The sequence below is a fragment of the Aphelocoma coerulescens genome, chromosome 7 (assembly GCF_041296385.1).
Source record: "Aphelocoma coerulescens isolate FSJ_1873_10779 chromosome 7, UR_Acoe_1.0, whole genome shotgun sequence".
Lineage (NCBI taxonomy): Eukaryota > Metazoa > Chordata > Aves > Passeriformes > Corvidae > Aphelocoma > Aphelocoma coerulescens.
Genome location: NC_091021.1, coordinates 30,224,322 through 30,252,258, shown reverse-complemented (window position 1 = coordinate 30,252,258; position 27,937 = coordinate 30,224,322). Strand labels below are relative to the sequence as shown.

At 43.1% G+C, this 27,937-nt stretch overlaps 1 protein-coding gene across 17 annotated transcripts in view; it reads right to left on the bottom strand.

Moving 5' to 3' along the window:
• The window catches only part of KALRN (kalirin RhoGEF kinase), a 503,525-nt gene that overhangs the window by 84,302 nt on the left and 391,286 nt on the right, over positions 1-27,937 (bottom strand). For 15 of the 17 annotated variants that reach the window (XR_011152025.1, XM_069021109.1, XM_069021107.1 and 12 more), the window contains 2 exons: positions 13,202-13,231; positions 11,396-11,642 (listed from right to left, as the gene is read on the bottom strand). Coding sequence is in view for 16 of the 17 variants with exons in the window: in XM_069021109.1 (XP_068877210.1) it covers positions 11,396-11,642; positions 13,202-13,231 (277 nt within the window). In the remaining variant the exon portion in view is untranslated. Of the gene's footprint in view, positions 1-10,611; positions 10,739-11,395; positions 11,643-13,201; positions 13,232-27,937 lie in introns of those variants that run through there. The other 2 variants (XM_069021122.1, XM_069021112.1) reach the window with 2 other exon arrangements.

The window sequence follows — 27,937 nt, the reverse complement described above, 5'->3', positions numbered from 1 at the left end:
TTCCACTTCCCTTTTATTCTAAGGTTAAAAGAACGCAGAGGAGTTCTTACCAGGCAATGTTTAAGATGGCAAAGCTTTCTGATTTACAATACCAGATCTAAGACAAGCATAAAAGAATCCGTAAAGCTGCTATTGAAACTTACGGTGGGTATAAATAACAAGGGCACATATAACAGGCAGCCTGCTGTGCAGAGAAGTGAAAAAAAAAAGTAGTTTTAAAGCTATTTTTATCAGCTGGTGGAATGACTGGCTAGAAAACAACCCTTCTTTTTTCAGTGTGGAGAACCTCTGCCTGCTTTCATTCTTTGGTGTCCATATAGCAGTCAGGATATGTTGAGGATGTTAGCTCTCTGATAGGCAGGATTTCTGCTGATATCCTGTACAGAAATGCTGCTCCTGGGAATGCCAGTGAGTGATTGCCAGTCTAGCATCGAAAACTCTGGAAATCCCCCTTCTGCTTGGTACCATCAGGCATTGCCGAAAGCTGGATTTCTACCCATTGGAATTTCCAGTCACCACAAGACAGAAAACCCTCTTGTCTTTCTGTGAGAAGGACAAGTACATGATGTCATGGAGCACTTTTTAATTCCTATGTTCAGGCAATCTCTTGGTATGTAACAGTTCCACATTACATGATAGTTCCATGAGCACTTTGAGTTGTCAAGAGCCAACAGTCCTGCCAAATCCTTTTGTTGCTTTTTCTGTCTCTCCCAGGTGCCTGCTCCTTCCTCCTGCTTCCCCTGTGCCAACAGAAATGTTTGTGCAGCCTCACAGTGAATCTGATCCGCAAGTGGAGCCAGGTTAAAATTAACTTAGTGGTCAAAAAAGGCTTTGTTTTAGCCCAGATCAGTTCCTTGGTTTGCCTTAGCTCTCCTGTCAGTATTGCTCAGATTTCACTAAAGCCTCAAGCTGTGTGGCTGTTGCATCACCTGTACCACTGTGCTGTCTCCTGGTCTGGGTGATCCCACTTGCTGTAGTAGATCCTGGCTGCTCAGGTAGGCACAGGACACACTCCTGATACTCAGGGAGGTTCAGTCTCCTGGTGTGAGACAAAATCACTACTTCCAGCTGGCTGACAACCTTCTGCTCAGCCGGGAGAAGCACCAGCCCCCAGTGCTGCTGAGCCCAGGCCTGTCTCTGTTGTGCCTGCTTGTCCTGTTTTATGACGGCAATCAGAAGCTGATGGGAGAGGGATGAGTATTTTTGCATTTTTACATGCAGAAAGGCACATCTTTGGAATAATGAAAGGCTGCAGCAGATTGAACATTGCAGAACATGTCGAGCTCACAGGTGAAGGCTGTGTCCCAGCAGTTGTCCTGTGGAGCAGCACTGTGTGTGCACAGCACAACCACAGCAGATCTGTCTGAACAGATGTGCAATGGCCATGAGGGCTACAGGGTGTAAAGCCTGAACTACCTTCCCCAGCCAGCCATGCACAAAGCTTTTTTCAATAAGGTTTTTCACAGGTCAGATTGGCACCGAGAGCACCCTGATTCCTTCACACCGCATGAAGCCTAATTTGACTTTTGTAGTCAGTGAAAGGAAAAATGTTCTTATTTCACTGAGTAGGAGTCCTGCAGAGTTAATAAGTTCTTTGGTGCTTTTCTGAAGAGCGTCATATGGTTCTTAAAGCCAGAATCTGTTCTCTGGTACCTAAATGCAATTCCCATAGATTTCCAAAGAAATTGGATATATGTTTCTTGGCAAAATGCAGCTATTAACTTAAAATCCTGAAAATACATGAAATCTACAGAGAAAATAAAGAGCTGAGTACAGTCTGGAAAAAGTAAAATTGAAATGTACAAAGACCTAAAAATACCTTTTAGAAGTGTATCTTGAGTTCAAATATTTCAGTGTTCCTCCCTAGTCTAGGAAATAGAAAAGTGCCCTTGAAAAATATACACTGAATGCTTCTGTTGAACTTGTAATCTTTTTGGTTTGCAAAAGCAAGGGGCAATGAAACCCTGTAGTCTGGCATCAGGCACTTTAATGTTATCAGAGAGAAAAATGGAACCTTAGGTTCACTTCATGAAAACCGGAGTCACCAACACTCATGAGCTGCAAATTGTCTTGCTAAGGAGAAGCCAGAGCTGCTTTATCAGTGAAGTGTTGGCTAGTGTAAGACTACTGTTTTTATTGGAAGGCACACCTTTAGGGAGGCTGGAGGCCATCCCAACCTTTCCTGCAATATGCAAGCAATTATCTCTAAGCTGTGTAAAATTTAATTTGTATTTTGCAAACTTCGAAAAGAAAAAAAAAAAACTTATATATCTGCATTGCAATTCTGCAGAATCAATGAATGTTCAATGCATTTATGAAGAATATATGATACAAATATAAAATAGCACCTTCTAATAAATGCTTAGGACATGCAAGAACAAGAATGGTTTAACTTCTGTTATCCTGTTCTAGATTGTGAGAGACTTATTTAAACACATTTAAGGAAAATACAGTCAAATATGGACTCTGCCTTAAAGAAAAGTTCAGTTCTGGAGTGAAAGACAACATTTTTATGAAGAAATAATATTCTTTATGAGACCAGCTAATATGAACGGAAAAAAATACACTGGCATTTTTGTAGATGACTTCCTGTTCTAGATTTTTAGACCATCATAGTGGCAATAACATTAACTCTACTTTCTAAAATTTGGGATTAATCTGAACTAAGCAAATTTGACATTGTTTCAGGCTCTTTTGCAAAATGTGTAACCTGGGAATAAGTGCTCTGACAAAATACTTGCGTAAATGACAGGAAAATCAGGCATCTTGTGTCAGGATCAATATATCAAATCTGTGCAGTGTGCTGAAGCAGATACACAGAAACATAATTTCTATTACTGGAAATACATTATTTAATACACATGTGCTTTGCACCACAGTTTGCCTATCTCCTGCTCAGATCAGTCAGGGAAATGGGATTTTTAGCAGAACTAGTTCACTTCAAAACATGCTTGTAAAATATTTGTTTAAGATTAGCAATGAAAGGACCAGCCCAGCAGTATACAGGCCTTGCAGGGTATAAATACCACATTTAGGATTAGTCCCTTTAGCTGTCTGGAAGCTGAAAGAGTGGGGAGGCAACATTTTGGGGAAGCCAAAATCATCAGATATTAGTATTTGTCTTACTGCAATTTTTCCAAGGACCAGTAGTTATAGATTCAATCTTTGTGATGGTGCTATTAGAAGGTACTTCCACAGTTTAACATTAAGTTAGTGGGAATGTCAGGCCTGAACCTAGAATCAGCAGTTTACTTTTCCTTCAGGCTTAAACTTTTAAAAGTTCAGGGAAAAGGATCAGGAGGTAAGTTACAGAATATTGAACAAAGCAGAAAACCCTGAGGAATGCAACAATGAGTGGTGGTGCACTGAAGTTGGTTACACAGCAAAAAGCCCAGGCAAACAACTCCCATCCCATTCTTCACCGCAGTCCTACATGGATTATGGTTCAATGTCCATCTGTGAAAATGCTAAATTTAGTCTGTCCTCAGAGGAAACACAAGACACAAGTCATGCACATGCTCCAGCTGATCTTTGAGGATGACCTTCCTGTCAGCTCCATGGGCCAAGCACTACAGAACAACCCCCCCTCCTCACCACACTACTGTATTTCAAGACTCACGACTAAATACAGAGCAAATAGACTTTACTCAAGGAGCTATTTTTATACCCTTCCTCTGGGTGCTTGTTTTTCACTGGTGGGGCAGAGGCGTGGGGATGCTCTGGCTGCTGGCTTTGGGTCAGAGCTACTGTAAAACCTCGTGGCACAAACTGAGCTGCCTGCTTGCTCCGGTGTCTCTGCACTGCACTGAGGCACTGCAGCTCCCAGGAGGAGAAGAAACAGAAGGCATCTATAAGGTTCCTTTGCAGCTATTAAAAGGAGTATTCGGCCCATTTTCAGCAGGTGTTGCCCCTGGATAACTGTGCAGAGTGCTTTGGATAATCCCTGACCTGCTCTCTTGACCCTGAGTACCACAGCAGGAGAGCTGAGTCCTTTCTCAGTACAACAACCACTGCTCAGACTCTGTGAGCACCATCTGTAGAGTCCCTTCAAAGCCCTCTCTCCCTGCTCTGATCCTGCTAACACAAGGGAAGGCTGAGCTCTGCCATTCTATGAACAGACACCTGCTGGGATCACTGGAGAGCTGGGGACTGGCTTAGAGTCAGGAAGATGCCTCTGGTCTTCCCCTCTGGTCTTCTCTGGTCTTCTTCAGCCATATGGGATGCTGCATGGCCCACATTACTCTAGGAAACTACCTCACTTAATTAATTACAAGTCTAGTATTTGCTCAGTAGAGCTGTCTTTGGTCTTTGTGATTTCCCAACAGCTGGGACATCAATATGCGAGCAATAAAAATTAAAGAGTCCTTTTTCAGCATGTGTTTGAAGACAAGTTGGGAAAAAAAGAGACTGATGCAGTCTTGTTTGACTAGGTATGAATAGCTGAAGTCCTCTCAGATTGTCCCCTCTCAGAGGGCTTGTGGGGCCACCCACTCAGCCGTCACCTGAGCAGCCAAGGGCCAGCTGGGACCTCCCCTTCATGAGCTGCAGCTGAGGAGGGAGGTTCTCACCTCTCTGCAGGACAGCAAAAGGAGTATATCTGGGTTGGCTTAACCTGGCCATGGAATGCATGGGCTGGCCCCAGGAAAGCAGGCTGGGAAGGCAGACAGGAGAACCAGGAGGGCATGGGGAATTTATGACCCTGGTCTTCTCCAGGGGCTGTGGAAGGAACTGTGGTCCTGAGCCTGACACAGAGAGGGATACCACTACTGAGTTTCTCCACATTTTCCTTGCCAGACCAGGTACTGAACTCTTTGGTTTTCTTGGTGAATCTCAGCAGTCCACAGCATTTCAAATTCCCTCAGATTTTCTTTTCCAGTGATAAAACCAGCATAGACACTGTACAGTGAAATTTGGAGTTAAGCTGACAGCGACTAGGTGGATAAATTTTACCCCCTGTCAGAAGGGGAAGCAAAGACAAAGCAAACAAGAAAATTTGCAGGCCTTCTCTCTTTTAAACAAAGAATCCTGTGTTTAAAATAATAAAAATCCACTGTACAAAAGCAAAGCAACTTCCCCCAAAATAGCCTTTCCTGTTGTATCAAAGCATTCATCAAAATTGTCCTTCTCTACAAAAATAAAGTTCCAGGTAGAGTACTGGAGGCCTTTTGTTTTGACTAGATAACTGAAGCTGAAGCAATAAAGAGACTTTATAATAATAAGTGACTTTACTGGTACCTAGTATGTCCTAAACAAATCCCCATGGCTGAATGTAGGTGTTAATATCTAGCGATACCATACTGAAAATAAAAAATAATGAAACAGAAATACCACATCAGTGAAACAGGGCTGTTCATAAGCCATGGGAGTGTGGCTCCAACAGCCTGCACACTATCTGCACCTTGAGAGCATGGCTCCCACAGCCTGCATACAAGCTGTGCCTGTGACTTGTAGTGGAGGACACATATCTCCCAAGGATTTTTCAGTATAGTTTTGTTTTCTTGATGTACCCATCAGGTAAGGTCCCTGGTAGAGCTACAGGCACAGTGATATGAATCCCCCTACACAGGTACGGCTCATCCTCTCAGCCTTGACTTGGCCCACCTCTTAGACACAATGAAAATCAGATCACATCACCCATATTGCTAAATATTTGTTTATTTTTTATTCTTTTGGAGATAACTGAGCCCAGGAGAAGGTATAAGCTTAGATAACACTAAGGACGGATACTTTATGGGTGTCTGAGTTCTTCTACAGGGTGACTGTGAAGTAGGAGAAAGCACAGAAGTGTGGGATCAAAATTCAGCAGTAGGGAGGGGAGTCAGGCATCACCAGCTCTCCAGCACTGTGGCAGACACTACCCGCTGAGGTAGAAGGGAGCAAGATGGTGGGGAGAACTGTGAAGGGCCATCAAAGTGAAGGCAGACAGACATTGTTTGATGAGAGAGAAGAGGGAGACTCAGTAGAGAAAAAAACAAGGAAAAGGGTGATCTGACTGAAATAGCAAAGTGGTTTTGAATTCTTTCATCTTTATTTTCCCATTCCTTTCACAGCTGCATGGAGTCACACTTGGATCCTGGGGCAGAGCAGCAGCCCTGAGCTGGGCTGTGGCAGGCCTTGGTGCCAGCCCACAGAGCTGCCATGTCCCACCACGCTGGTGACTGACTTGTTCCAGCTGCTCTATTGCAACTGAAAAGGGGTGAAAATGAACATTTCCTGATGTGATTTTAATATGTAAGCCATGCCTTAAACTTTTAACAAAAATGCCATGAGGCCCTTAATGCCAGCAGAAGGGGGTCTACATGACCTCTCTTGAAAGACAGCCTATACTACAAAATTTTGACTCTGAACACCCTTGTTGGATCGGTATTAGGAACAGAAGTGAGAGTTTGTTTTTTAATTTAAATATTGCATATTTATATTGACAGTGGGAGCCTGAACACTGTTTAATAGAAACCCCATGACCAGCTTATGTACCAGTTAAATCAACTGTGTTACCTAATGAAATGTTTCCTTTAGTTCAGAGCCTTACGAGCATTTTAATCGACCGCTCTTCATTAAGACTTTCAAAAACAAAAACAATTTCTCAGCCTCCACAAGGACAAATGAAGGTTTAATGCAGCACACGAAAACTTCTGAATCGTCCTCACACGGCTCCCCCGGGACATCAGGAATCATTACCATCAAATATGTTTGCAAGAGAGATTGTTTAAAACACAACGGAGAGAGCGCGTGAGCCAGGGCAGATCGCAATTTAAAGCTCAACAGGAACAGGGATATAACAAAGCAGCCTGGACTCTTTTCCCTCACTAAAACCCAAGATGTTCTTAAAAAACAGAGATGTGGGAAGAAACAATTATGCTTTTCCCTACACAGAGGATTCTTCTGAGTTCAGGAACTGGAGGAAAGAGTCTTTCAAGCACGGCAAGAGCTGGATTAGCCTCACCAGCTTTGAACACTAATGCATTAAATGACCTGGCTCTTTCTCCCGTGGAGAAGTTACCAAAATGCAGGTCTCAGTGTGACTTCTTTTTCATTGATACCACTCTTCTCACCAGCCTTGTTAAATCCTTATTCTGTTCCCTGCTGTCCCATTCCAGCCTGCCATGGCACCTTCCAGCCCCAGGCTCTCAGGCTGCGGGTGACTCCCGAACACGTGAGCTGTGACTGGCGCAGCACCAAAACTCTCATCCCTCCTGCCCAAAGTCTGGCACTCTGCCAGTGATGCACCAGGACAAAGTGACCCATCTGGGAAGCACAGGCAAGATGGGCACCCTGCTAACATACACCTTGCAAGATCTCGTCTGCTGGAAGAGATCCAGCTGCTTCTCACTTTGTTCTGGACCCACCACTGCCACCAAAGCCTTGCTGTTAAGCAGCCTTCAGCCTGCACAGTAAGATGTTTGCACAGCATCTTAAAAAAATATGTTCCTCATCTCCTCCAGAGATATGCACCAGACACAAGTATCCTGTGGGCAGGATCTGGTTTGGGGCCCTGAATGGGACCGTCCTCTCACGTATCATCAATCCAAAACAAATGCCATGAAACCCTACCTTTTTTTTAATGCCCTCTTTTTTTTTTTTTTATGATGGAGGTTGCTTAAAATTACTGCAAGAACTAGCCTTTGTTACTCTTTGAATTACCCCGTGTGTTCAGTGTTACAAGAAAAACACTGTGTAAAGGGTCATAAGACAAAGACTTTTAAGATCAAGATTTCATCTAATTGTTTCATGGGCCAAATTAAAATTTGAAATCTCTCTGTCAAAGTTAACAGGTTGACACCAGGAATATGCTTGGTGCAGTGTGCTTAATGAGTATTGGCTAGGTCATTAAGTTGCTTTCTATCCAAGTGGATTTCTCTCTCAATTTGAAATTTATAGCTTAATACCTTAGAGCTCAATTATATGGTAGAAAAGACAGAAATAAAAGTCACAGTTTTCCTGTAATTAGTCATGTGGGATAGTTCAAACAGAGCTTCATTTCTAGTACCAGAGGTCTTTCTTTTTCCTTCCTAGGAATGCTAGTCAGAAAAGAAAACATCCTGCAAATTCTGGAGTCCAGTAACAGAGACTGCAGACAAGTTCCTTTTACTCAATCTGTATATCACTTGCAAAAGGTTAATCCCAGAAACCTGTTTGCCTTTTCACAGAGGATAATTGCAAACACTGTCAGCTCATCAGAAAGGAAGGACAGGCAGGAGGATACTTGAGCTCTGAGCTGTAGTCAGGTCTTGAAAAAAATCAAATGTGTATCCTCCAAAGGAACACAGCCAGGAGTCAGATGGAAGGCTGTGAGACCAGTCCTTAAAGTCTCTGCACTCCTACTGATCAACAAGAGAGATCTGTACAGATATTTCATTACAAGAGGTAGGAAATGTTCTCTTCTGGATTTGTTCTGTTATATTCACACCACATCTTTCCTTTTGCAATATTTTATGTTAATTCACCACCTATTTTCAAAAGAATAGTGTAAAAGACTGAGGAAGAGCCAGACAGAGCACATGTTCAGTTGTGAAGTTTGGTTTTGCATTTCCAGTGGCTTTCAGTTACTGTTCAGAAAGGCTTGATGAGGACTTGCACTGATGCTTTACAAAATGTTCTGGTGGTCCCACCAAATCTTTCAAGCCTTCATCTGTTCAGGTGTTGGTTGACAAGATTACTTTTTTTACTTTTTCACTTTAAGGACAATAGGTAGCTTCTGTGAGCCATGATTTACATTTATATTCCACCATTACTTATAATAGGACCAAACAGTAATTTGCAGTTTCCCTCCATGCAGATGTAACTATGTTTTGATACTTGGCAAAACTCTGTATGTTTCTAAAATAGATGCCAAATTCTATTATTAGAAATGTTAAGTTTTGAGTATAGGTACTTTCTGTTCTTGAAATTACAGTGCTTGTAGAAGCAAAGAATTATGTGCCTTGGTAATTGCAAGCAAAATCCAGCTATTAACCTGCTTTTCTGCAACTGTGTATGTTTACATACTTGAAGCAGACCAGGAACATCATTAATGTTGATGTAAAATGTGCCAGCCTTTGTTCTGGGTTGTAGAGAGGGCAAGAAATTGTGGAAGCCTGGACCAAGGGATTCTGCACATGACCTGTGCCTAAAGCTACTGGAAGTAGAGAAGGGCACAACTCTGAATAGTCAGAAACCATTTGTCATGCTAATCTTTCCAGCACCTCATGAGACCAGCAGGCTCTTTCAGCAGCTACTGCATTTTCGCCTTTAAACTTACTCTTCTTTCTTTATTCCCAGCATCTGTTCATTCAGTTTAAACAATTTCCTGTTTTCCTAATAGAGGGAGAACTGATTAGACACAGAGCCTATTTGCTGTACTCTGGCCAAAATTGTGGATTGGGTGGTTATTTTTACTATTTCTAGCTGCACTTCTGGAGATCCCATTAATTCTGAGGCTCCCTGATACAGCTTTGGTATGTGCAGGAAGAAAACTGAGGCCAAGGGGAAAGAGATATAAAGGAAATAAAGGCCATAAATACATGGCTGGAGCCAGCCAGCCCCAAACTCACTCAGCACTTACTCAGAGATGCTGGGCCAAGAGGCAGCTCTTGCCCAGGAGCAGTGGCAGCATGTTAAGTGAGAAAACCTTCCCACAGGCAGGCGGAGCGTGCCAGCAAAGCCTCGGTGCTCTGCTGACACAGCCTGGTGGCTCCCAGCTCTCAGCGGGCTCTGCTCCGCCAGCCACAGCCCAGCACTGTGCCCATCCTGCCCTACCTGCTGTGCAATTGTGCCCTGAAGCTCAGCCAACCATACCAAAAGCAGAGTCCCCATGTGCCCTGCCAGCCTCCAGCCCCTGCACCACCGTGTCTTCATCCTCAGGATTTCCTGCCTCCCTTTTCACAGCCTACTCCTGCAACATTTAGTTTTGTTTCATTTAAGAAAAAGCCCTACAACCTGACACTCTCAAATGCTGTTTGAGTGGTGTCTCACAGTGCCCTTGAGCAGAGACACAAGCCCAGCTGCTGGACCATGCACACAGCAGACACGTCCCCAGCTTCCTGTGAGTCATGCCAGGCAGTGACTGCTCTTACCCAGACCAGGCTGATTTTCAGCTTCACCTTTCTGTTAGTTCACAGATAATTTGCACGTAAGCAACTGCAGCACTTCTCAGCTGAGGGCCAGGACAGGCTCTCCTGGCAGCAGCAGCAGGGCAGGGCCCCAGGAATGCAGCAGGAAGAAGAGGTGGCAGCAGGTCTAAGAAGTGCATGAAGAGTTTGGAGTTCACACTGCAGAGAGAGCTGGCAGCTGAGGGGATCAAATCTGAGAGAAGCTGAGCTCTCCTCCCCTGGGTTTGGATCAGGTCCTCTTGAAGGGAAACTCTGATAGCAGACTCTGGCCCTATGGCACTGCTCTGTCCTGGGCGTGTGTCCTGCTCCCAGCCTCTGCAGTGGGAGTGCAGGCAGGGAGTGAACACAAACTACAGCTCAGTTTCAGTGCTTTTTCTCCAAACAAACAAAACAACCAAGCCTAATTTGCTCAAGTAACAATGGATAAAATTCTATTTCTCTTAATGCTGAGTGGAAAAAGAATTTAAGACAGTTCAGATTGCCAGCTTCCAGTTGGGAGTGGGATGATAGGAGCCTCCCTGGACCTTACTTGCATTGTGGATGGCCAGAAGTAGGGCCACAGCCAAAAGGAGACCTGCTCTGGCCACACTGAGCTGAACCAATCCTGGTCTATCAGTCTGGAGTGTCTCCTAAGCCTGGTTGCATGGATGCTGTAAGTGGGACACACATTGCTTAGAACAGAACATCAACTAAAGAGGCCACAGACACCACAGAGACGAACAATATTTCACCATTCATTGTGAGTGAAGCCCAAGCTCTCAGGATAATACCAGCAATGTTTTTTGTTCCACATTGATTGTAAAGGATTCTTTCCCCATTGTACTGTGCCATTACACGCAATGTCTCCAGTTCACAAGGTAGTAGAGTTTACCAGTACTCACTGGTGGCCTCTTTGCAATTACAGACAGGATATACTAAAAGAACATGAACCAGTGTGCACTTTGGCAGTCATAAAATAACATATCCATAATTTGGGACACCCTGGGTGTACAGACAGCATGGCTTTCCCTCCTTCTAGGCCTTTAGGCACTGAAAACAGTTCCCCTGTTGTTTAAAGGTCTTATTTTTATCCAGAATCTCAAGACAATGATTACCACATAGCAAAAGACGCACATGTACAAACATTGATTCATGGACATGGAGTCAGGCTGTGCTGTGCCCATGCACAGGGACCTGGGAACAAAACTCACCAAGGACTGAACAGCCTTTTACCCACCGACTGCAGGAGCAGCCCAAGCAGCTTTGCACTTACATGATACAAATGGGAAAACCCGAAACAGCCTTAAACCAGCTGAACTGTTGCCTACCTTTTCCTGAAGGGAAGAAGCAATCCATCTCCACACTGCTGCGGGAGTGGGAAATGCAGAGAGCGCTGCTGGGGACCAGACCCTCCTGAGGTGGGCTCCGCTCTGTGGTCCGGACCAAACACCAGCCTGGCCTCTCACTCGGCCTCTCCAGCAGCTCCACTGTCTGCCCCACCTGAATGCTCAGCTCGCTGCTGTGGCCCGCTGTAAAGTCCTGGAGCACCACAGTTAGTTCACACCCTCCAGACAACTGCCCAGGTTCAACAGGAAAAAAAAAAAAAAAAAGAAAAGGAATAGACGTTAGCGAGGGTAGGATGAAAGCAATCATCTTTGCATCATATTTACACTGGCAAAGACAGGATTTGTGTTCCTTAGAAGCCAAGTTAATAATTTGTTTTCTCAAAGTTCAACATGTTGTGGTCCTGGTTTCCTTTACTTCTTATTGATTTTGCTGGGCTGAAGTGAGACACCAAAGCTACCCACCCAGTAACCTTTTGAATGCTAGCTGTGGGGGAGTTTTTGAGTTGTGAATTTTCTAGCTGTGAGTGTCCATCAGAAACCCTGGGGGTTTTTTGTTGCTTTAATTTCTGAGGTCACTTTCTAGACTGGCAATAGCCCAGGCTGCCTCAGTGCTGTGCCTCATGGTAGGACAAATTCCAGCTCATCCTTCTAAAGCATGAGCTAGACACATTCCCACTTGCCACCAGTGCAGTGAGGAAACAGCTTCACTTTTCTTGGAAGACAAGAAACATACCCTCATCTTCCCAAACTTGCTCTAGGGACCTCTTGGGAGACTTGGAAATCCTGATGGGGCAGATCAGAAAAGCTCCTCCCATGCTCTCTGATGGAACCCAGAGGTGTAAATATATAAACGCAGAGTGATTGATTATATGCTGACTTTCAGGATTTGTACCTAGGAATAAATGTATCCTTTTACTTCCGTACTGAATGCTGGAACTGCTGCTTTCCTTCAGCCTTACACCCTGTGACTCTCGAAGAACAACACTGGTCTCTGTGTAATCACAGTCTCTGTATAGCCAGGGACAGGGAATATAAGCACTTGCGTGTACATACAGAAGAAGGGATTGTACAGATTTGTTTTTAACAAAGCTTGGGGTTTTTCTAACATAATTGGATCTCAGAGTTGGATTCTTGCATGTCTAAAAATGTGTGAGAATGAATCTAAGTTTTTCTGGCCTGTGGAATCTTTCTTAATGCTCCTCTGTAATGTGGATTTCTTGCTGTCTGCCTGTCATTAGGGGCCCTCCTTCTTTGTCCTGTATGCTGCTTGCTTCGCTGAGGGATGCAGGAATCTTTGGGGTCCTTATTCCAGTGTTGAATTGGATAGAAATTTTGATAGAAATTAGTTCACTGATTCAAAAGTTGAGAATAATAAACAAGCATAATGCTATACACTTAATTTTCTTAGTATATGAAGCTAAAACCAAGGATAATATACAATGAGTTTAAATGAACAACTTGTAAAGCCAGCTGAATTGGAAGAAATCTTGTCAGATGCTGAGCATTGTGAAATCAGTAAAACTGGGGTCTGCTTTTCAGCTTGAATGGGGGGAGCCCTTGAGGAGAGCACACATATCTCTATAGACTTCATTCTTGAGCAGGTACAATCTCAAAATTCCTTATCTTAGCCCAAGCACCTCCAAATACACACTCCCATGGGAACAGCCTGTCTCCCCACTCAGTGGCATAGGGGTTTTTGTGTCCAGTGCAGATGTGAAAGAAATCCCACTCACAGGGGTGATATTCACGATTACAGAAAGGGGTCAGTGGACAAGGACTGGTTCTCACCTGTCCTGTGTCTCTGCCGTAGACGAAATGCTAGATTTGGGGAAGAAGAAGGAAATATTTCTCTGAAAGATTATTTGTAAATAAATAGAAAAAACCAAACAAAACAAACCACGGCAGCTGTTTGAGGCCATTCAGACAAAGTGCTGGCATTAATCCTGGCAGAAAGAGCTCAGTGCACTGCAAGAGGTCAGTGTGCCCCTAGCTGGGCAGTTTAGCAGCAAACTCACCACTCATCACGCTGACAATCTCCCCATAACTGGAGTACAGACATTGACAGGGATGGTAAGGATGAGATATTATCATAATATTTGCTGAGGTTTCTTTGCTATGGACTAATTTGAAGAGTAAAAAATCTTCCTGATCCAGTATGTTGTATTATTTGGCATGGTGTGGGATATTTAAGACACAAAGAAAAAACCTGATTACTTCTTGCTAAATACATAGACATATCTTACCAAAAGTGATGAAATTCTCCTAATTCTTCCACTATTCCATGCTAAACAAACTTTCTGTTCTCCAGATCATGCTATCTACAATATATTCTCTGAAAATAAACAAATTTCTCCTTCTTTTAGGAGAAAACGTGAGCAAATACTCTGCTGTATCAGCTTCTCTCCCAGAGAGCTGTTTAGAGCATTTCATGCCCTGTCCCGGAGTACCACTAGGTGTCCGTGTTTGCCATCACACAGCAACTGGATTTTCTCTAAAGAATTAACTCTTGCTTGTCTTCGAGGTGCTTATCTAAGAATGAGGTGCAGTGTCTGGGCACGAAGGAGCTGGTTCACACAGGATCCCCAGACTCATTGCTTTCAATGATATGGTCAGAGGATGTTACAGAATATTAAAAAATTTTCTTCAGATGGTTCAGGTTGAATTTTGGGAAAGAAGTAATTTTTATTGCTTAAGCAGGAAAGGTGAAACAGCCCAGGAATATTCCAGGGAAAAAGCCTGGTTACGATGACACCTGGGAAAGCTTGGGACAAACAAGGCACTTCCCAGGGAGCACCAGCCCGGGAGGTACTACCCTAAGCAGCTCCCTGCCATCCTCACTGGGGGATGAGGGGCAGCTGACCTTACATCAGTTGATGGCAGGCCTTGTCATCTCTTCCAAAATAACTAAACATCAGTGACACAACCAGATGCTTCAATTTGGGCAACACCTGTAAATGCTATCCCAGAGGAGGCAGGTGTGCTCCATGACCCTTGGGTACCATCCAGCTCTGTGTGCCTGTTTTCTTTGATTCATTAAAAACAGCAATTTAATGTAATGAGAACAGGAAGTAATCATCCCCTGGAGGAGCTCCTGGGCACCTGGTGGGATCAAGTTCTTCCTCAAGCAGGGGAGATTCTCGCCCCACTGACTTCAGACTGCACCTTTGAAGTGGGAGGGAGGGAGTTCACTTCCCTCAGCTCCCTGGAGGCCTGAATATCCCTGAAGACATATGAATTTATATCATTTGCTCCTTAAGTATCTGCTGGATGGAAATGTGGACAGGGTTTCCAAATGCTCCAACTGACTGGCTGGAGCCAGTGCTTCAAGGAAAGAGCCCCTCTTTGGCAGGTGGAATTAAGCAGCTTCCCTTTTACAGGTAGGTGCAGGTGGCAGGTACAAGCAGTTAGCTCAGGGAGGGCCCATAGATCATTTTTAGGTGCCAGCTCCAAAGAACAGAAAAGGAGCTCCTTCCTTTTGCCCAAGGGCTTCCAAGTGTTTCCCAGGCCTGTTCCATGTCTTACATACCACCACACCACAAAGAATATTTTCTTACCAAATTAACCCACAGCAAAGTAATCTCTCTGGAAAACTTATGATAAACTAATACATATACAATTTGTAAGCCACTGAGGAATAATGCAAATACATCTGATTCCCGATGACAGAAATCATTTCACCTACTAAGTGATCACTCAAGCTGTTAGTTAGTTCCTTAATTTGTTTTTAGAGAACAATTTTCCAGCTTTAGAGAAGTATGTCATGCTTCTCTCTATGTTGGAGCATGGAAATAGGAATACTGATGGACTGCTGGTTTCTCATACATATTGCACTTGTTTTGGAAAGAAAATAGAGAATGCCCTTAAGGTTGAACTTCACAGGTAAATGCCTTCACATTTTACCATGTAACATTCACTTTTATTATTCCTGTGATTAAAACCACCATTAAAGCCACTGACTGGATATATTTAGAACCCAGACAGCACTCTAATCTGTATATGACACAACAAGACACATTAAAATAAAAATAACAATGCAACATGCCTTTGCAGAGCACAAGGCATAACTGAAAGGTCTGACACAGGGACAGATCTAACAAATTACACAACAAGCAACAGCCTTAAAATTAGGAAGAAAAGGAAATGGTAGAAGCAAAGAGCAAAATGCAATGAGGAAGCAAGAGGGCCCCAAGCTGTCTGGAGCGAATGTGCTGCATGTCCTGAGAGAAGCTGGCAGGAGCCCCAGTCTGTCTCCACAGTGCCTGCCATCAGCAAACCATCTCCCATCCTCTGCCTTCATGTGTTCCTGGGCTAGGAAACATCACTGTGCATTTACTGTGTAAATGTTTTCATCAGGATGTTCTAATCTAATGATCACATCTGAGCCGGAGTGGAGCCCTGCGCACTCACAGGTGTGGGCAGGGACCCAGCCACAGCCATTGGAAATTCCCCTCTCTGCTGCAGGATGCTGCTCACAAACCTCAGAGCACTGATGTGAGCAGTTTATGTCCTACACAGACTCTGGGGAATGAGCTTTGTCACTCACATGAGCCTTTCTGCTCCTGGGAACACCCACCCAAGTGCCCGTCAGCTGCAAGAGGGTGAAGTACAAGCAACCCAAATGATCCCAGGCACGGTCACATCCTGCTGTGGGGGCATCCAGGCTGCTCCAAGAGCAGGAGCCAGCTCAGTTCCAACAGCCAGCAGACACTGGTCAGTGCAGGATTACCATGAGATTGTCCTTCCTAAATCACAGTGTGTGTGCATGGTCACTGTGCACCTGTTCCATTTTCAGCCACAAAGCAGCAGCCAGAGGAAGAAAGGCTGAACACCAGAGGCATATTTATCTTCATAGTGCAGATGGAAAACACCTACCAGGTCACAGGCTGTCCTTCCTTCCCTCAAAGAGATCCCTAAAATAGATCTTAAATAGTACTAAATCCACTCCAGGTGAAAGTGAAGTGGGCATGGTTAGCTCTCCACCAGGGTGAGCAGGTATTTGGGAGGTGGGTGTCTGAAGTCTGTTTGAGTGTTTTGAAATATGCCAACATTGTTGTGGAAATCCACACAAGCTGGTTATTTACATCTATTCAAGAAGACATGGAGCTTGGCTAGTTTAAACAAAGCATTCTGTGTGGTGCAGCACTACAGCCTAATATAAATTGCTAGTTTTCTTTTGCTTTTGGGCTTTCTGCCTGTCTGGTTTTGGATGAAAGCCAGTTTTGAATAGAAGCATTTAGTCACCATAAACAGCCTATTTCAAGAGGGTGAGAGAGGCAGTAGGAGCAAGAATGGGATTTGCATTCTTATCAAGAGATTAAAAAAAGTGAATAGAACCACTTAGATGTTGGTTCTGTCTGCACTGAAATAAATCCAGAAGCTGTCACTTTAGCTGGGGGATGGACACGAGAAATCTTATCCCCTGCGGAGTTCTTTGTGAAAATTTCTGTAATTTCATAGAGATTTTCTTTTTACTGGGAGCTTAGAGAGTGAGAGATCAAATTCAGAAAAAGCCTCTGAGGAATTCCAGTGCTAGAGAATTGCTTTAGTTTTTTTACTCTGTAACAGGCTCTCTTTGGAGTGTGAACTCTGAGTCACCCATGTTTCTCACTCTAAAGCCTCTCAGCTCTGAAGGATGCTGAGCTGTGAGCTCTGGCAGTGCTGGTGAATGCTTTGCTGCATCTGTTCAGGGCTGTTTCTGTGCAGACAGGCTGTATTTCAGGAGCCATGGGCTAACCAGGAACAACCTACTAGAGTCAGTAACATTGCTCTGGACTGAATTGCTCTGAACTGAAAATTCAGTGGAGAATGCCTGACTCATCTGAGTCCTTCTCAGTCCTCAGGCCCCACCACCCATCTTCCATTAGGATGGAGCTGGTGGTTCCCACTCTTTCTGTTTTGTCTGACTGAACAGAGAGGAACAGTGCTTCAGCTTCAGGGGAAGGCCTGTTTATATTTAGGCAATAAATCAAACACATGGCTGGGATAATGGGGACATCCAATGGGCCAAAGGTACCATCTTTGCTCTTCCAGAGGCATCTGGATGTGCAGCACTATAAACAGAGACACAGCAAATCATTCCACAGCAGGAAGAAAAGACACAGATGGCACGTGGGACATGTAAATGTGCTAAAGGAAAGGAAATCTGGTGTTATGGTCTCAAATAGCACATACCTTTCCAGCATCTCTTGCTGGAGTCCCTACTAGACGACCATATCCTGACTGCTGGATTTTGGACTCTGGCATATGCTGACATCTGCAGAACAGCTTGAATGGAGCTGTCTAAATTATTTCTGGAGCCTTTTTTCCAGAAAGTAAGACTAAAGTCGATCCAAATGAAACGGCATTTCTAGCTACAAAAAATGCTTTTGAAGATAAAGAAAACCAGATTCACTTTGTTTCACTCAACAAATTGAACCAGAGCATGCCTGTGTTTGATCTGAAGGTTTCCTCATGGCATTTGGCTCAGAGAGCTGGTACCCAAATTCCATTCCTTTCCCTTCCTTGGAGAAGCACAAAATGGAGCAGATATCATCTGTGCTCCTCAGTGACACACAGCCAGAACATCTGGCTCCAAAACCCTTTAGTTTTGGAGGGTAAGCAAGGCAGATGGCTGAAACCCTCCAAGGTAAACCCTACCTGCTGTCTTTTGCAGCCACAGCCAATCCAGGGTTAATAAAAATACAAGAATAGACTGAAATCAGGGAGCTGACTAGCTGCTTTCTTTCATGTTTGGCACAATTTTGAACCAGGGGATCAAGGGTTCCAGTCACAGATGATTCATCAGACACCAACTCCCGAGACACTCCTAGCAAGTACACAAAATCTGATCATGTATTCTGGCCAGCAACTCTGTGAAACACCTTCAGGTATAAGCAGCAGAGGCAAGTGTGCACAGTAAAAGTCTTTCTTCACAGCTGATGAGTTTAAAATAGAAACCCAGCTGCTGGCATCACATACCTGGTACTGGTGCAAAAGGAGGATTTGAGCCTGATAGAAGCTTTAGAAACACAAGGGATAAGAAAATGAGCCCTTGCAAAGGCTGGGTTATGTGCACATCTGTCTTTATCTAACTGGTGCATTCTGCCCTGAGCAGAATTTTAAGGAAGAAACCAAAAAATCTTGCAGAAGCCTTGTTCCTTCCACAGTGCTCCCAGCTGAGTATGACCCCCCCCACTATTTGTTTCTCAGCAAGAAACCTACAGATCCCCTGATAGCAACATCAGGAAATAATTAGGTCCTTAATTAACCACCTCAGCTTTTAAGTGACACCAAAAGGAAAACAGTTACCTGAGGAACTGTGAACAAGGGCTCACAGTAACCTGAGGAGAAACCTCAGATGCCCCCTTGGGAAGGGGACAAATGATACAACAATTAAAAAAAGCACAATAAGGCCACCTGGGGATGCTTTAGAACAAAGTAAATCTCAGTTTGTACACTAGATCAGATTTGTTTAATACACATATCCCCAGTTTACATTTCCCTTATAATCCAGATAATTATTTTAAACAGGTACATTGCTGTCTGCAGTTATACTTTTAATAGACTTATGAAAAGTGATACAATTTCAAACAATACCTGCAAGAGATCTCCCTCCCCTTGTCAAGTAAAAAGCAGACATTTCCAAGACAAGAAGTTGTAGATTGCTTCAAAGCTATGTTTTCCCAGTCCTGCTATAAGAAGTGAGGGCTTGAAGGCAGAAAAGGGATAATCTTATATTCTCTTTCTCACCTCTGCCAGCATGCAAGAATCAGGATTCTGCAGCCTGTACAGTTTTCTGCACCTCTGTAGTTTAGACACAAATAAGACTGATTACTTTAGATAGATATCCTCTCCAGTGACAGCCATGCCCAGCTTCCAGCAGACACTCTGCTGACCTTCACTGACCTGCCTCAGGTGCTCTGGACTCTCCTAAAACATCCCCCCTGCAATGAATGCTGGCTATCTGAAGGCAGCATGGATAGGGAGCCCAGCACACAGAAACACAAAAGGCTGCCCTGATGCCTGGTAGCATCATAGGAAACCACAGCAGTCCTCCTTCTGAGATATTAGCCCCTCAAAATGGCTGAGGATCTGCACGGAGAAACCAAAACCACAATGAAGTACTTAAAATATCCCCTGATGGTTTTTTTTTTCCCCAAATTGATGAATTCACCGAACAGATGTCTGACATAAAACTGGCTTTGTTTCTAATTGGAGGAGATTATTTAAACTATGTCTAAGCCGTATGGTCCTGTAAGTCTGACTCCCCTCTGCCATTGCTGGAGAGACCAGCTTGGCATCCCTCTCCATTTCCAAGTTGTTTCCTTTTACAGATTTAATAGCTGCTATTTTTCTTTCTTATTATTGGTCCCTAGGTCCCGTTACTATAAATCAGGGCCTTAGGCCCAAAATTAACTCCAAGGTGGATTTGGACAAGTTGCTTTGCATGATTTTTAGTACTAGGTTGGTTTAATAAAACATAAAGGGAATGTGAATACAAAAAACACATTGAGAGGAATGGTGACAGTGAGTGGTGTTCATCTCCAAGCCACTAAAGGAAGACTTGGTCCTGGCTGGCACATTTTCCTGCCCCTTTTCCCCTTGCAAATGTCACACTGAAGACAGTGAATTTTCAGAGGGATTTAGTGCATGCTAGAAAAGCCAGCGCAAGTGACCAACATAACTGCTAGAACATGCTGGGTGCCAGGCAGGCTTCAGGCTGAAAGAATGTGCGATGGCTGAGGGCATCCTAATGATCTGCTTCAGCTCAGTGTTGCCATTAATCACCACATAAACCCAGGCCACTGCTGCTGCAGATAGGCTGAACTCTGCTTGAAGCATAGCCGACCTTGAGCACGAGAGTTTGCAAATCTGTTGCATGCCAATACCCTCAGATGGTGTTCGGCACTGAGGAAAAAGGAGAGATGAACTCTTGTGTTTGAGTCCTCCCTATTGCTTGCCTTGCCCACTGCACCCTCTGAGCCTTTCCAGCAGTGCTGCAGGATCTTCAACCCATGATGGGCTGCAGCTTGAGTGCCAACAGTTAAATCCTGGGGTTTTCTTTCCCTTCCCATAATACTGCCATTTACTTGAGGTGACCTCACTTGCCAAGTGATGTAACAGTGTGCACGATTGAGCCTGGCACGTCTAAGCAGATGTTTTCAGTGGACACAGAAACAGTATTATGAAATGAAAATATCGCCTAAACCTGAGCAGCACAAGGGATTACAATGGCCTTTATGAACATCAGCTTACCTAAAAGAGCATTGAAAGGCCTTTGGCTGCAGTCATATGCTTCCCTTCTAAGATGAAAGATTGTTGCTTGTACTACTGTAATGTGACTCCCAAAAGAACCAGCAGCTGCAGGTTTTGAATTTTATCATTTTTGGCCTCTCTGTTTGATAGAGTTGACTGAAGCATGCCCAAAGGACACTCGTCCCATAAAATTTTTTTCTTTAACTACAATAATAAAAAATGGTTGCATACTTTTTTTTTTTGGTGCGTTTTGTTTTAGTTTCTAACAAGGTAATAAATTCTATTTCAAAGAATGTAAATCCAAAGAGTTTGATAGTTGATCTTACTTGCTTTGTTTCAACTGAAAGGAAATGCTCATTGACTCTGTCATTTACATTTGCTGTCATGTCACATTATCAGGGAGAGCTAAATACGAATCAATGAAATCCAGCACAAACAAGTAGAAGATTGAGAGGAGCCTGAAAGAACTTGCTAGGTTCATTTATCAAAGGCTGAGCAGAATAATAAGGTTTATTGATAAGCATATTCCCAGCTCCTGCTTAATTTCTTTCCCTGAAGACACTTTCAATAAAATGCTCTGGCTTGTGCAATCACTGTTACATGTAAATTGTTCCTGGATGAATACGTTCATTTCTGTTCTTCCTGGACTCAATTCAGCCAATATGGAGGCCTCAGTTTTCACAGAGTGAAACACAGAGTCTGCCTTTATCCACAACACTCATACATGTGCTCTTTTGTTCCCTAAAACTACATTTCTCTTTTGTACTCAATGCATGCAGAGGAGGGTGATATGACCTGAGCTTAAAACATCCTCAGGATATTTGACAACGTGTAATGCAAGATTGTCCAGGAAGAACAAAAGATTTTGGTAGCCAAGTATAACATTTTTAGCCTGAGATCCAAGTACACTTAATGTTTGTCATTAGCATATCTAATGTGTGTCTCTAAAGCCATGTGGAGAACATGTCCAGGGCAGCTCAGTTACAGAGCTGCTGCTGGGAAGGGACAGAGCCTGAAGTCAGTGAAGTTCAGTGTGAATTGGACACTGCTTCCTTTGGGCTTCTTTTGCAAATCCTTGACTAAATCTCCATCTTATCCTGAATTGGCAGATATAAAGATATGCACTCAGGGGAGCCACATTTGATTTTTTGCTAGTAGCTGGGAAAAAAAAGATAAACTGTAAGAAATTGTCTTTAAGAAAGACAGCGAATCTGTAGTGTTTGACAGTGGCTCTGAGTTGTTTTATTTCAGCTTGAATGGCAAGGGGTTTTGTGGCATCCTAGGTTCAGGAGAGATGGACAACAGGAGCCCATGCATGAAGGGATAGAGGTCCTGGAAGGGGATAGAGGCCCTGGAAAGGGATAGGGCTGTGGGAGAACTGGGGCTGCAGCAATGGAGGACAGATGGCAGCACAGGGACCTGGGGCTAAACAAAGGAAGATGGTGAACACCAGCAGTGATAACCAGCCAGGCTGATAAACAACCTTGTAAAGAAACGGAGCAATTCCCACACACAACTTTAATTCACTTTGAGATCAGATTCTCAAACTGCATACTGGAGAATCTTAAAATTAGGGAAAAAAACTATTAACCTTTGTTGCGCTTGCTTCAGCTCCACTTCTTATTACTCTTACATCCCCAGCCTGCCTGCCATGCTTGTGCCTGTAGCAATTAACATGGTATTATCCCACCTACTTAACCTGAATATCCAACAGGGTACTTCCTTGGCTGAATATTTCCTTTTTCAGTGACAGAATTAGGCTCCCTTAACAAATTCTGTTTTATGAATTCACTATTACATCACCTATGCTGTAAGACTTTTGGCATAAACATCTGTTTCCTTTCATAATAAAAGAATGATAAATAATAATTTCCAGTATCCCAAGCAATACAGTAGCAGAGCTGTGTGTTCAAACCTCATTAATCCCCACCCAATCTAAAGAAGAAGCTGCTGAAATGCTCTGTTTGCCAGAATGAGTCCTAAGTGGAGGGAAAACACGTTTGAAGTTGAAGAGAATGAATTAGCCTTTATGGCATGAAACAGGAATTTATTGTTGCATCACCACACCTAACACTATGGTTATGAGGTGGTGGCTCTTTCAATGATAAATTTCTGCAAGAAAACAATGAAAACACAATGTAAATCATCTTTCCTTCTCAGAGTTCACAAGGCCTTAGTAAGTAGTGACCCTATTAAAGCAACCCTATTTAATATACCGAACTTATCCCAGCCTGCAATGTTTCTTTCTCTTCTTTCTTGGTCCCCCTTCTGTCCCTCCAGCAAAAAAGGGACCCTTTATTGCAATGCTCCATATGGTACTGTAACTAATGTCTGAACTGATCCAAGGTGCAGATAAATTAATTTGCCTCTCTCCTATACCCAAGGTATTCTTGTCAGTAATATGCACCGAGGTATGGGAAAAAAACCAAAGAGAGTCTGAAAAGTGAGTCTGAAAAGCCCCTGCAGGAAACAGAGAGAAAACTCAGGAGACACAGTATTCAGAGGCAGGCTCACTCTTGGCAGACAGACAGAGGGTTTTAGTCACTGGCACATCACTGCCCAGCTGCAGCAGCAACAGGCCATCTGCTCCCTGCCTGAGATGAGAAGCTCCTGGGCTCCCCAAGGACAGCCTTTCCCACTGCCCCACTCCTGCTGCTCCCCACAGAGGGCAGGGGCAGAGGGGACACTTGCAGTTTGCTGAGAGGTGGCAGCAGGAAATGTGCCAGTCTCTGAGACTGACCCCTTCCCTGGGGGGCAGGTAACCTTTCAGTGGTAGTGAGAACTTAGGAAGAGTCTCATTTCAAAATGTCTATAATGCTGTTTTCTGGCCTTCCAGTGAGAAAGTCACAAATAAAATTGAATGATACTACAGAGACTTTAGATCACGTGAAATACCTTTCTGTCAGGCTGAAATCACCAGTAACGAGTGTAAAGAAAAAATATAGATGAGTGTACAACATTTTCCAAACTGAAGCCAAAGAGAATTATAGTTCTTCACAGATACCTCCAGAGTATTTACACATACCACAATGGCAACAATACTAATGTAGCTAAAACTTATTTCTTTCAAATGAAGGACTATTTCATCTTCTACAGAAAACAGCGTTTATCGCCCAGTTTTATTTTTTCTACCTCCTTGAAACTTGGCAGCCATTTGACATCATCCATCTCCATTAGGATACCATGGGTTATCAACATTGGCTATTTGGACAATTATAATCCCAGATGGTTCCCTTGCAAAAAATTCTACAACTCACTGGCACCACTACATACAGTTGGATTCTAATTGTACAATAAATGTCATTTATGCTGGTTGACTCAATTTTGTTTTTCTGATCCCTTTATGTCATTTTATGCCGTTCTTTTTCTCAGCCTTAATTCTGTGTTGCAACCCGATATAATTTGACTCATCATCCCTATAATAGGTCCTACTTCTCCTCTTTCAAGCTATATGAGAGGAAATATTTTGTATTATGCATACTGTTTAGCAATAACAAGGGCACAATTTAATTTAAGAGAATTATCATGTGTTACCATAGACAAAAAACTCAACTAAGGTAAATTCATTTTTTACCCATAGTAACAGAACCTGCATCAACTATTGACACAGTGCAACACTTTAACTGATTCAAAGTCTTCTGCAAACACAACTTCTGTGATTTTGCTGGTAAACACGAACAGTGCAGAAAAGATGGACTGCTTTCCCTGTTTACACACTTTTCTCATGAAAATAAGTAAGCTTATTTCTAAGGAATTGTTAAAGAACTTTTTGATTACTAAAAATAGGAAGGTAGTCACACAAGCAACACTGAATGAAGCGAAAATGTGATCTAATCTCACCTTACAAATGAAAAAGTAGCCAGTGAACAACATTAAACACAAAAGCATAGCACCCACCAGAGAAACAGGCAGGAGAACTATCATTCCAAAAATGAGCTACAGTGTAATGCTATACATCTACAGGTATAGATCTGGCACGATAAATTTGGGGTTCTCTTTTTATAGAAGTGTTTCTAAAAAACTCCTTTGGTAAACATCAGCAGAGCCTTTCCTCCCAAGCAAAGCAAACACACTGAAGGAATTTGGTGCTGTTCTTTTGAAGAACAAATCTGCTCTCCCCACCCTCTAAAAGAATACTCAAAAGAGGAGGGAATGGCACTGCTTGAATAAATGGCTTTTAGCAGGATTTCTCCTTGAGTGAAAGCTCCAGCATCACCTGCTCATGGTAGGAATCTGCTACAGCTCAGGAAAACTGACTTGGGACTTGAAAGACACTTTTTAAACCTTCACCAAAGTTGTTTAGAATCAGGGACGGAAAATGCAAAAGCCAACATACCTTCCCCTCTGGCAGCTCAACAGGTGTATGCTACTTTAACTAACCCAGTCGCTCTGCCACTGCCACCTTGACGTCATTGTTACTGGGTTGACAAAAGGTTTCCATGACAAACAAGAAAGCTGATCTGTTATCTCCTCTTTGGAGGAAATTGAAATGCCCTCTCTCCCATGTTCTGCTAGACCCACCCATCTTGTTTTTGGCACGAAGCGCAGAGGGTGCGCTTCTGTGATTGATTTAGATTTCCCTCTGCTCTGAAATAGACAAACTAACTTGTTTGCTGTTTTTCCCCCAACTTAAACTAGAGGGTGTCACCCTCATCCCACTGTGATCCCACCCACCTCACCCACAGCACAATCTTATTTGTAGGCATGCTGACTACCATGCTCAAAAAGAGAACACATAACGCTGAAAGAGGACAAACTTTGAAGCAATGAACAAAAAACACTATTAAGACATTTGATTCTCTTCTCGGCTGTAATTTATTACCTCTACTAGCAGGCATGACCTGTAATAGTTAGCAGATGTTTGAAACATCTCATTTTGAACTTTGCCTAAGATTAAAAGAGATCTTGTAGAATTTAAATAGCAGCTGCAGAATGAAATAAGGTTGCCTTTCCTAATGTGACAGAAATGTTCATCCTAGCCTTAAACAAGGAGGACTGTTTTATGTTCTGTAAATACTGAGGGAGTTAAATTTTTGTGCACAGGCACCCACACATTATAAATTTTATGTGTCTAATTTGCAGCAATTGACACGAAATAACCCCAGTGGAAAAGGCTGGCCCAGCTGCCTGAATGCTTCTTAGGTTTTTGCTACAATTAACCCTAGGCCTGCAGCTCACCACAAACAGGAGAACAATGGACTATTCTGGCCATGAACAACAGGTTAGCAAATTTGGAGGTACAAATTTATTTATCATCAGCATTACTATTCTCACTTCATCAAGGGAGAACCCAGCAGCCCTCAAAGAGGATCATGTCCTGGATATGGAAACAAACCCAAAGATTCACCAAGGAGCAATAAAATACACTTCCCTACAGCTGTGCAACCCCACCAGCCTCTCTGCCATGCTGGCCCCAGCAGGGTTCTTACCCTGTGCATCAAAACAGTCACCCTTTATTTAAGCACTGGGATTGATGCTAAATTCAACTTCTTGGGTATAGTTCCTATGGATCTTCTAGGACTACTGATTCCCCTATCTCTTGTTCCTACAATGACTAGACTTCAGCCAAGGGCTAACTAACTCACTGACACAGATGGCTAAGCTTCTGAATTGAGGAAGTTAACATACAAACAGCTAATTTAACAACAGGTTTAGATCTCAAAACGAATTATTGTTCCCTTTCAGACTGCATGCATTTCTTCTTTGCTTGACACTTTAAGATTTTTCATTAATTCCCATACTTGCAGGTTTCTCAATGTTTGCAAACAGAGATCTTAATGTGGCAGACATAAGATATGAAACAGATTTTGAAAGACCTGCTGTAGTGAACAAAGATGTCCCTAGCCTTTATGCATCTGGTTTGAGTTAATATTTGTATCCCCTCAGAATACAGGAGATTTTTTCCTAAGCTAGGCTTTTCCTAGTACGTGTGTTTTAGTAACACAAGGTTGTAATGTACTGCTCTCAAACAGATGTGATTCTGGAGGCTATCCCAAGGAATACTGCTCACCTTCAGAGGGAGGCAAAGTCTAAACCAAGGTTGTGCTATTGTTTTTGGGGAAGACAAAATGCCTTGACTCCCATTAAGATTATTTTAAATCCTGCTGCATGACAGCTGCTTACAACTAATGTGGCATGTAATATTGAAGATGTTATTACTGAACATGAAAATACCTAACACTTTTGCAAATCTAATCAACATATTTAATTCATTGTCCCAGGGAGGTTCACAACTCTAAACACCTTCAAACCAGTGCAGGTCTTAAAAACACATATTTAACCTAACTCTATTCCTGTAGAACAGAGCTCAGCATATGCTTAACATTAGGGGCATGTGCTTAATGGGCTCATGAAACACATCCTGGTTTATGATTCAGCACGAGCAATTTGCAGCTCTGTTTTCATCTTCCTTACAACCACTAATGTGCCCACGGAATTATGACAGGCCAGTGGCAGGAACTGGAGCATTGGCCTCATCAAGGGGCCCATTGGGCTGACAGAGCCCAGCACACAGCACCAGCCCAGGACACACCAACCCATGCCAGCCCCAGTGGGGAGCCCTGGTCAGGGTGTTCTTTTTACAACCAGAGAACAGGCGACAGAAAACCACCACAGCTAATTACACACCGTAGCTATTTAGCATGAGGAAACGATATGCTGGAATAATACCCACAGGTGATTTTACTACAGATTTACTGTAACTCCACCACTCCCAGCAGGTGTCAACAGTCCTGACTCGGAGAACACACCACCTGCATGCCTTTTTTATTTAATTACCATGATTTTCAGAAATTTGCTCTGCAGCACTCAAAGCACAGTCATTAATCTTCAGTAATCTCTCTGAAAAATTTCAACTTTTCTGAGCCTGGAGCCCCTCTATAAAGCAGGGGCTGTATTGTCTGAGCACAGGATTTTATGCAGGGAAGTTGCCATGGCAACGTGACAGGGAGGGCAGAACCCAAACAATAATTGAGCATCAAAGAATTTTAAGTGCAGGGAAAATTCAGAGCTAGATTCCATATTAGAGCTATAGGCTGTCCAAACTGCAGATTTTAAAGCTTAGGAAGACTGGATATTATTATAAGCTCTCTTGGGGATAGCTGTATTCCAGCAATGCATTATCACTGATCTGTTCCCATTATAATCCATCCATTTCACAGAAAACTACATGTTTTGTAAGGGAGTGGAAAAGCAATCTGAAAAGGAACAATTGCACATCTTGGCTTTGGGTAGAGAAAAAAGAAAGAGGGAGAAGGAAAAAAAGTTTATAATCCAAACTGTATTTCAATA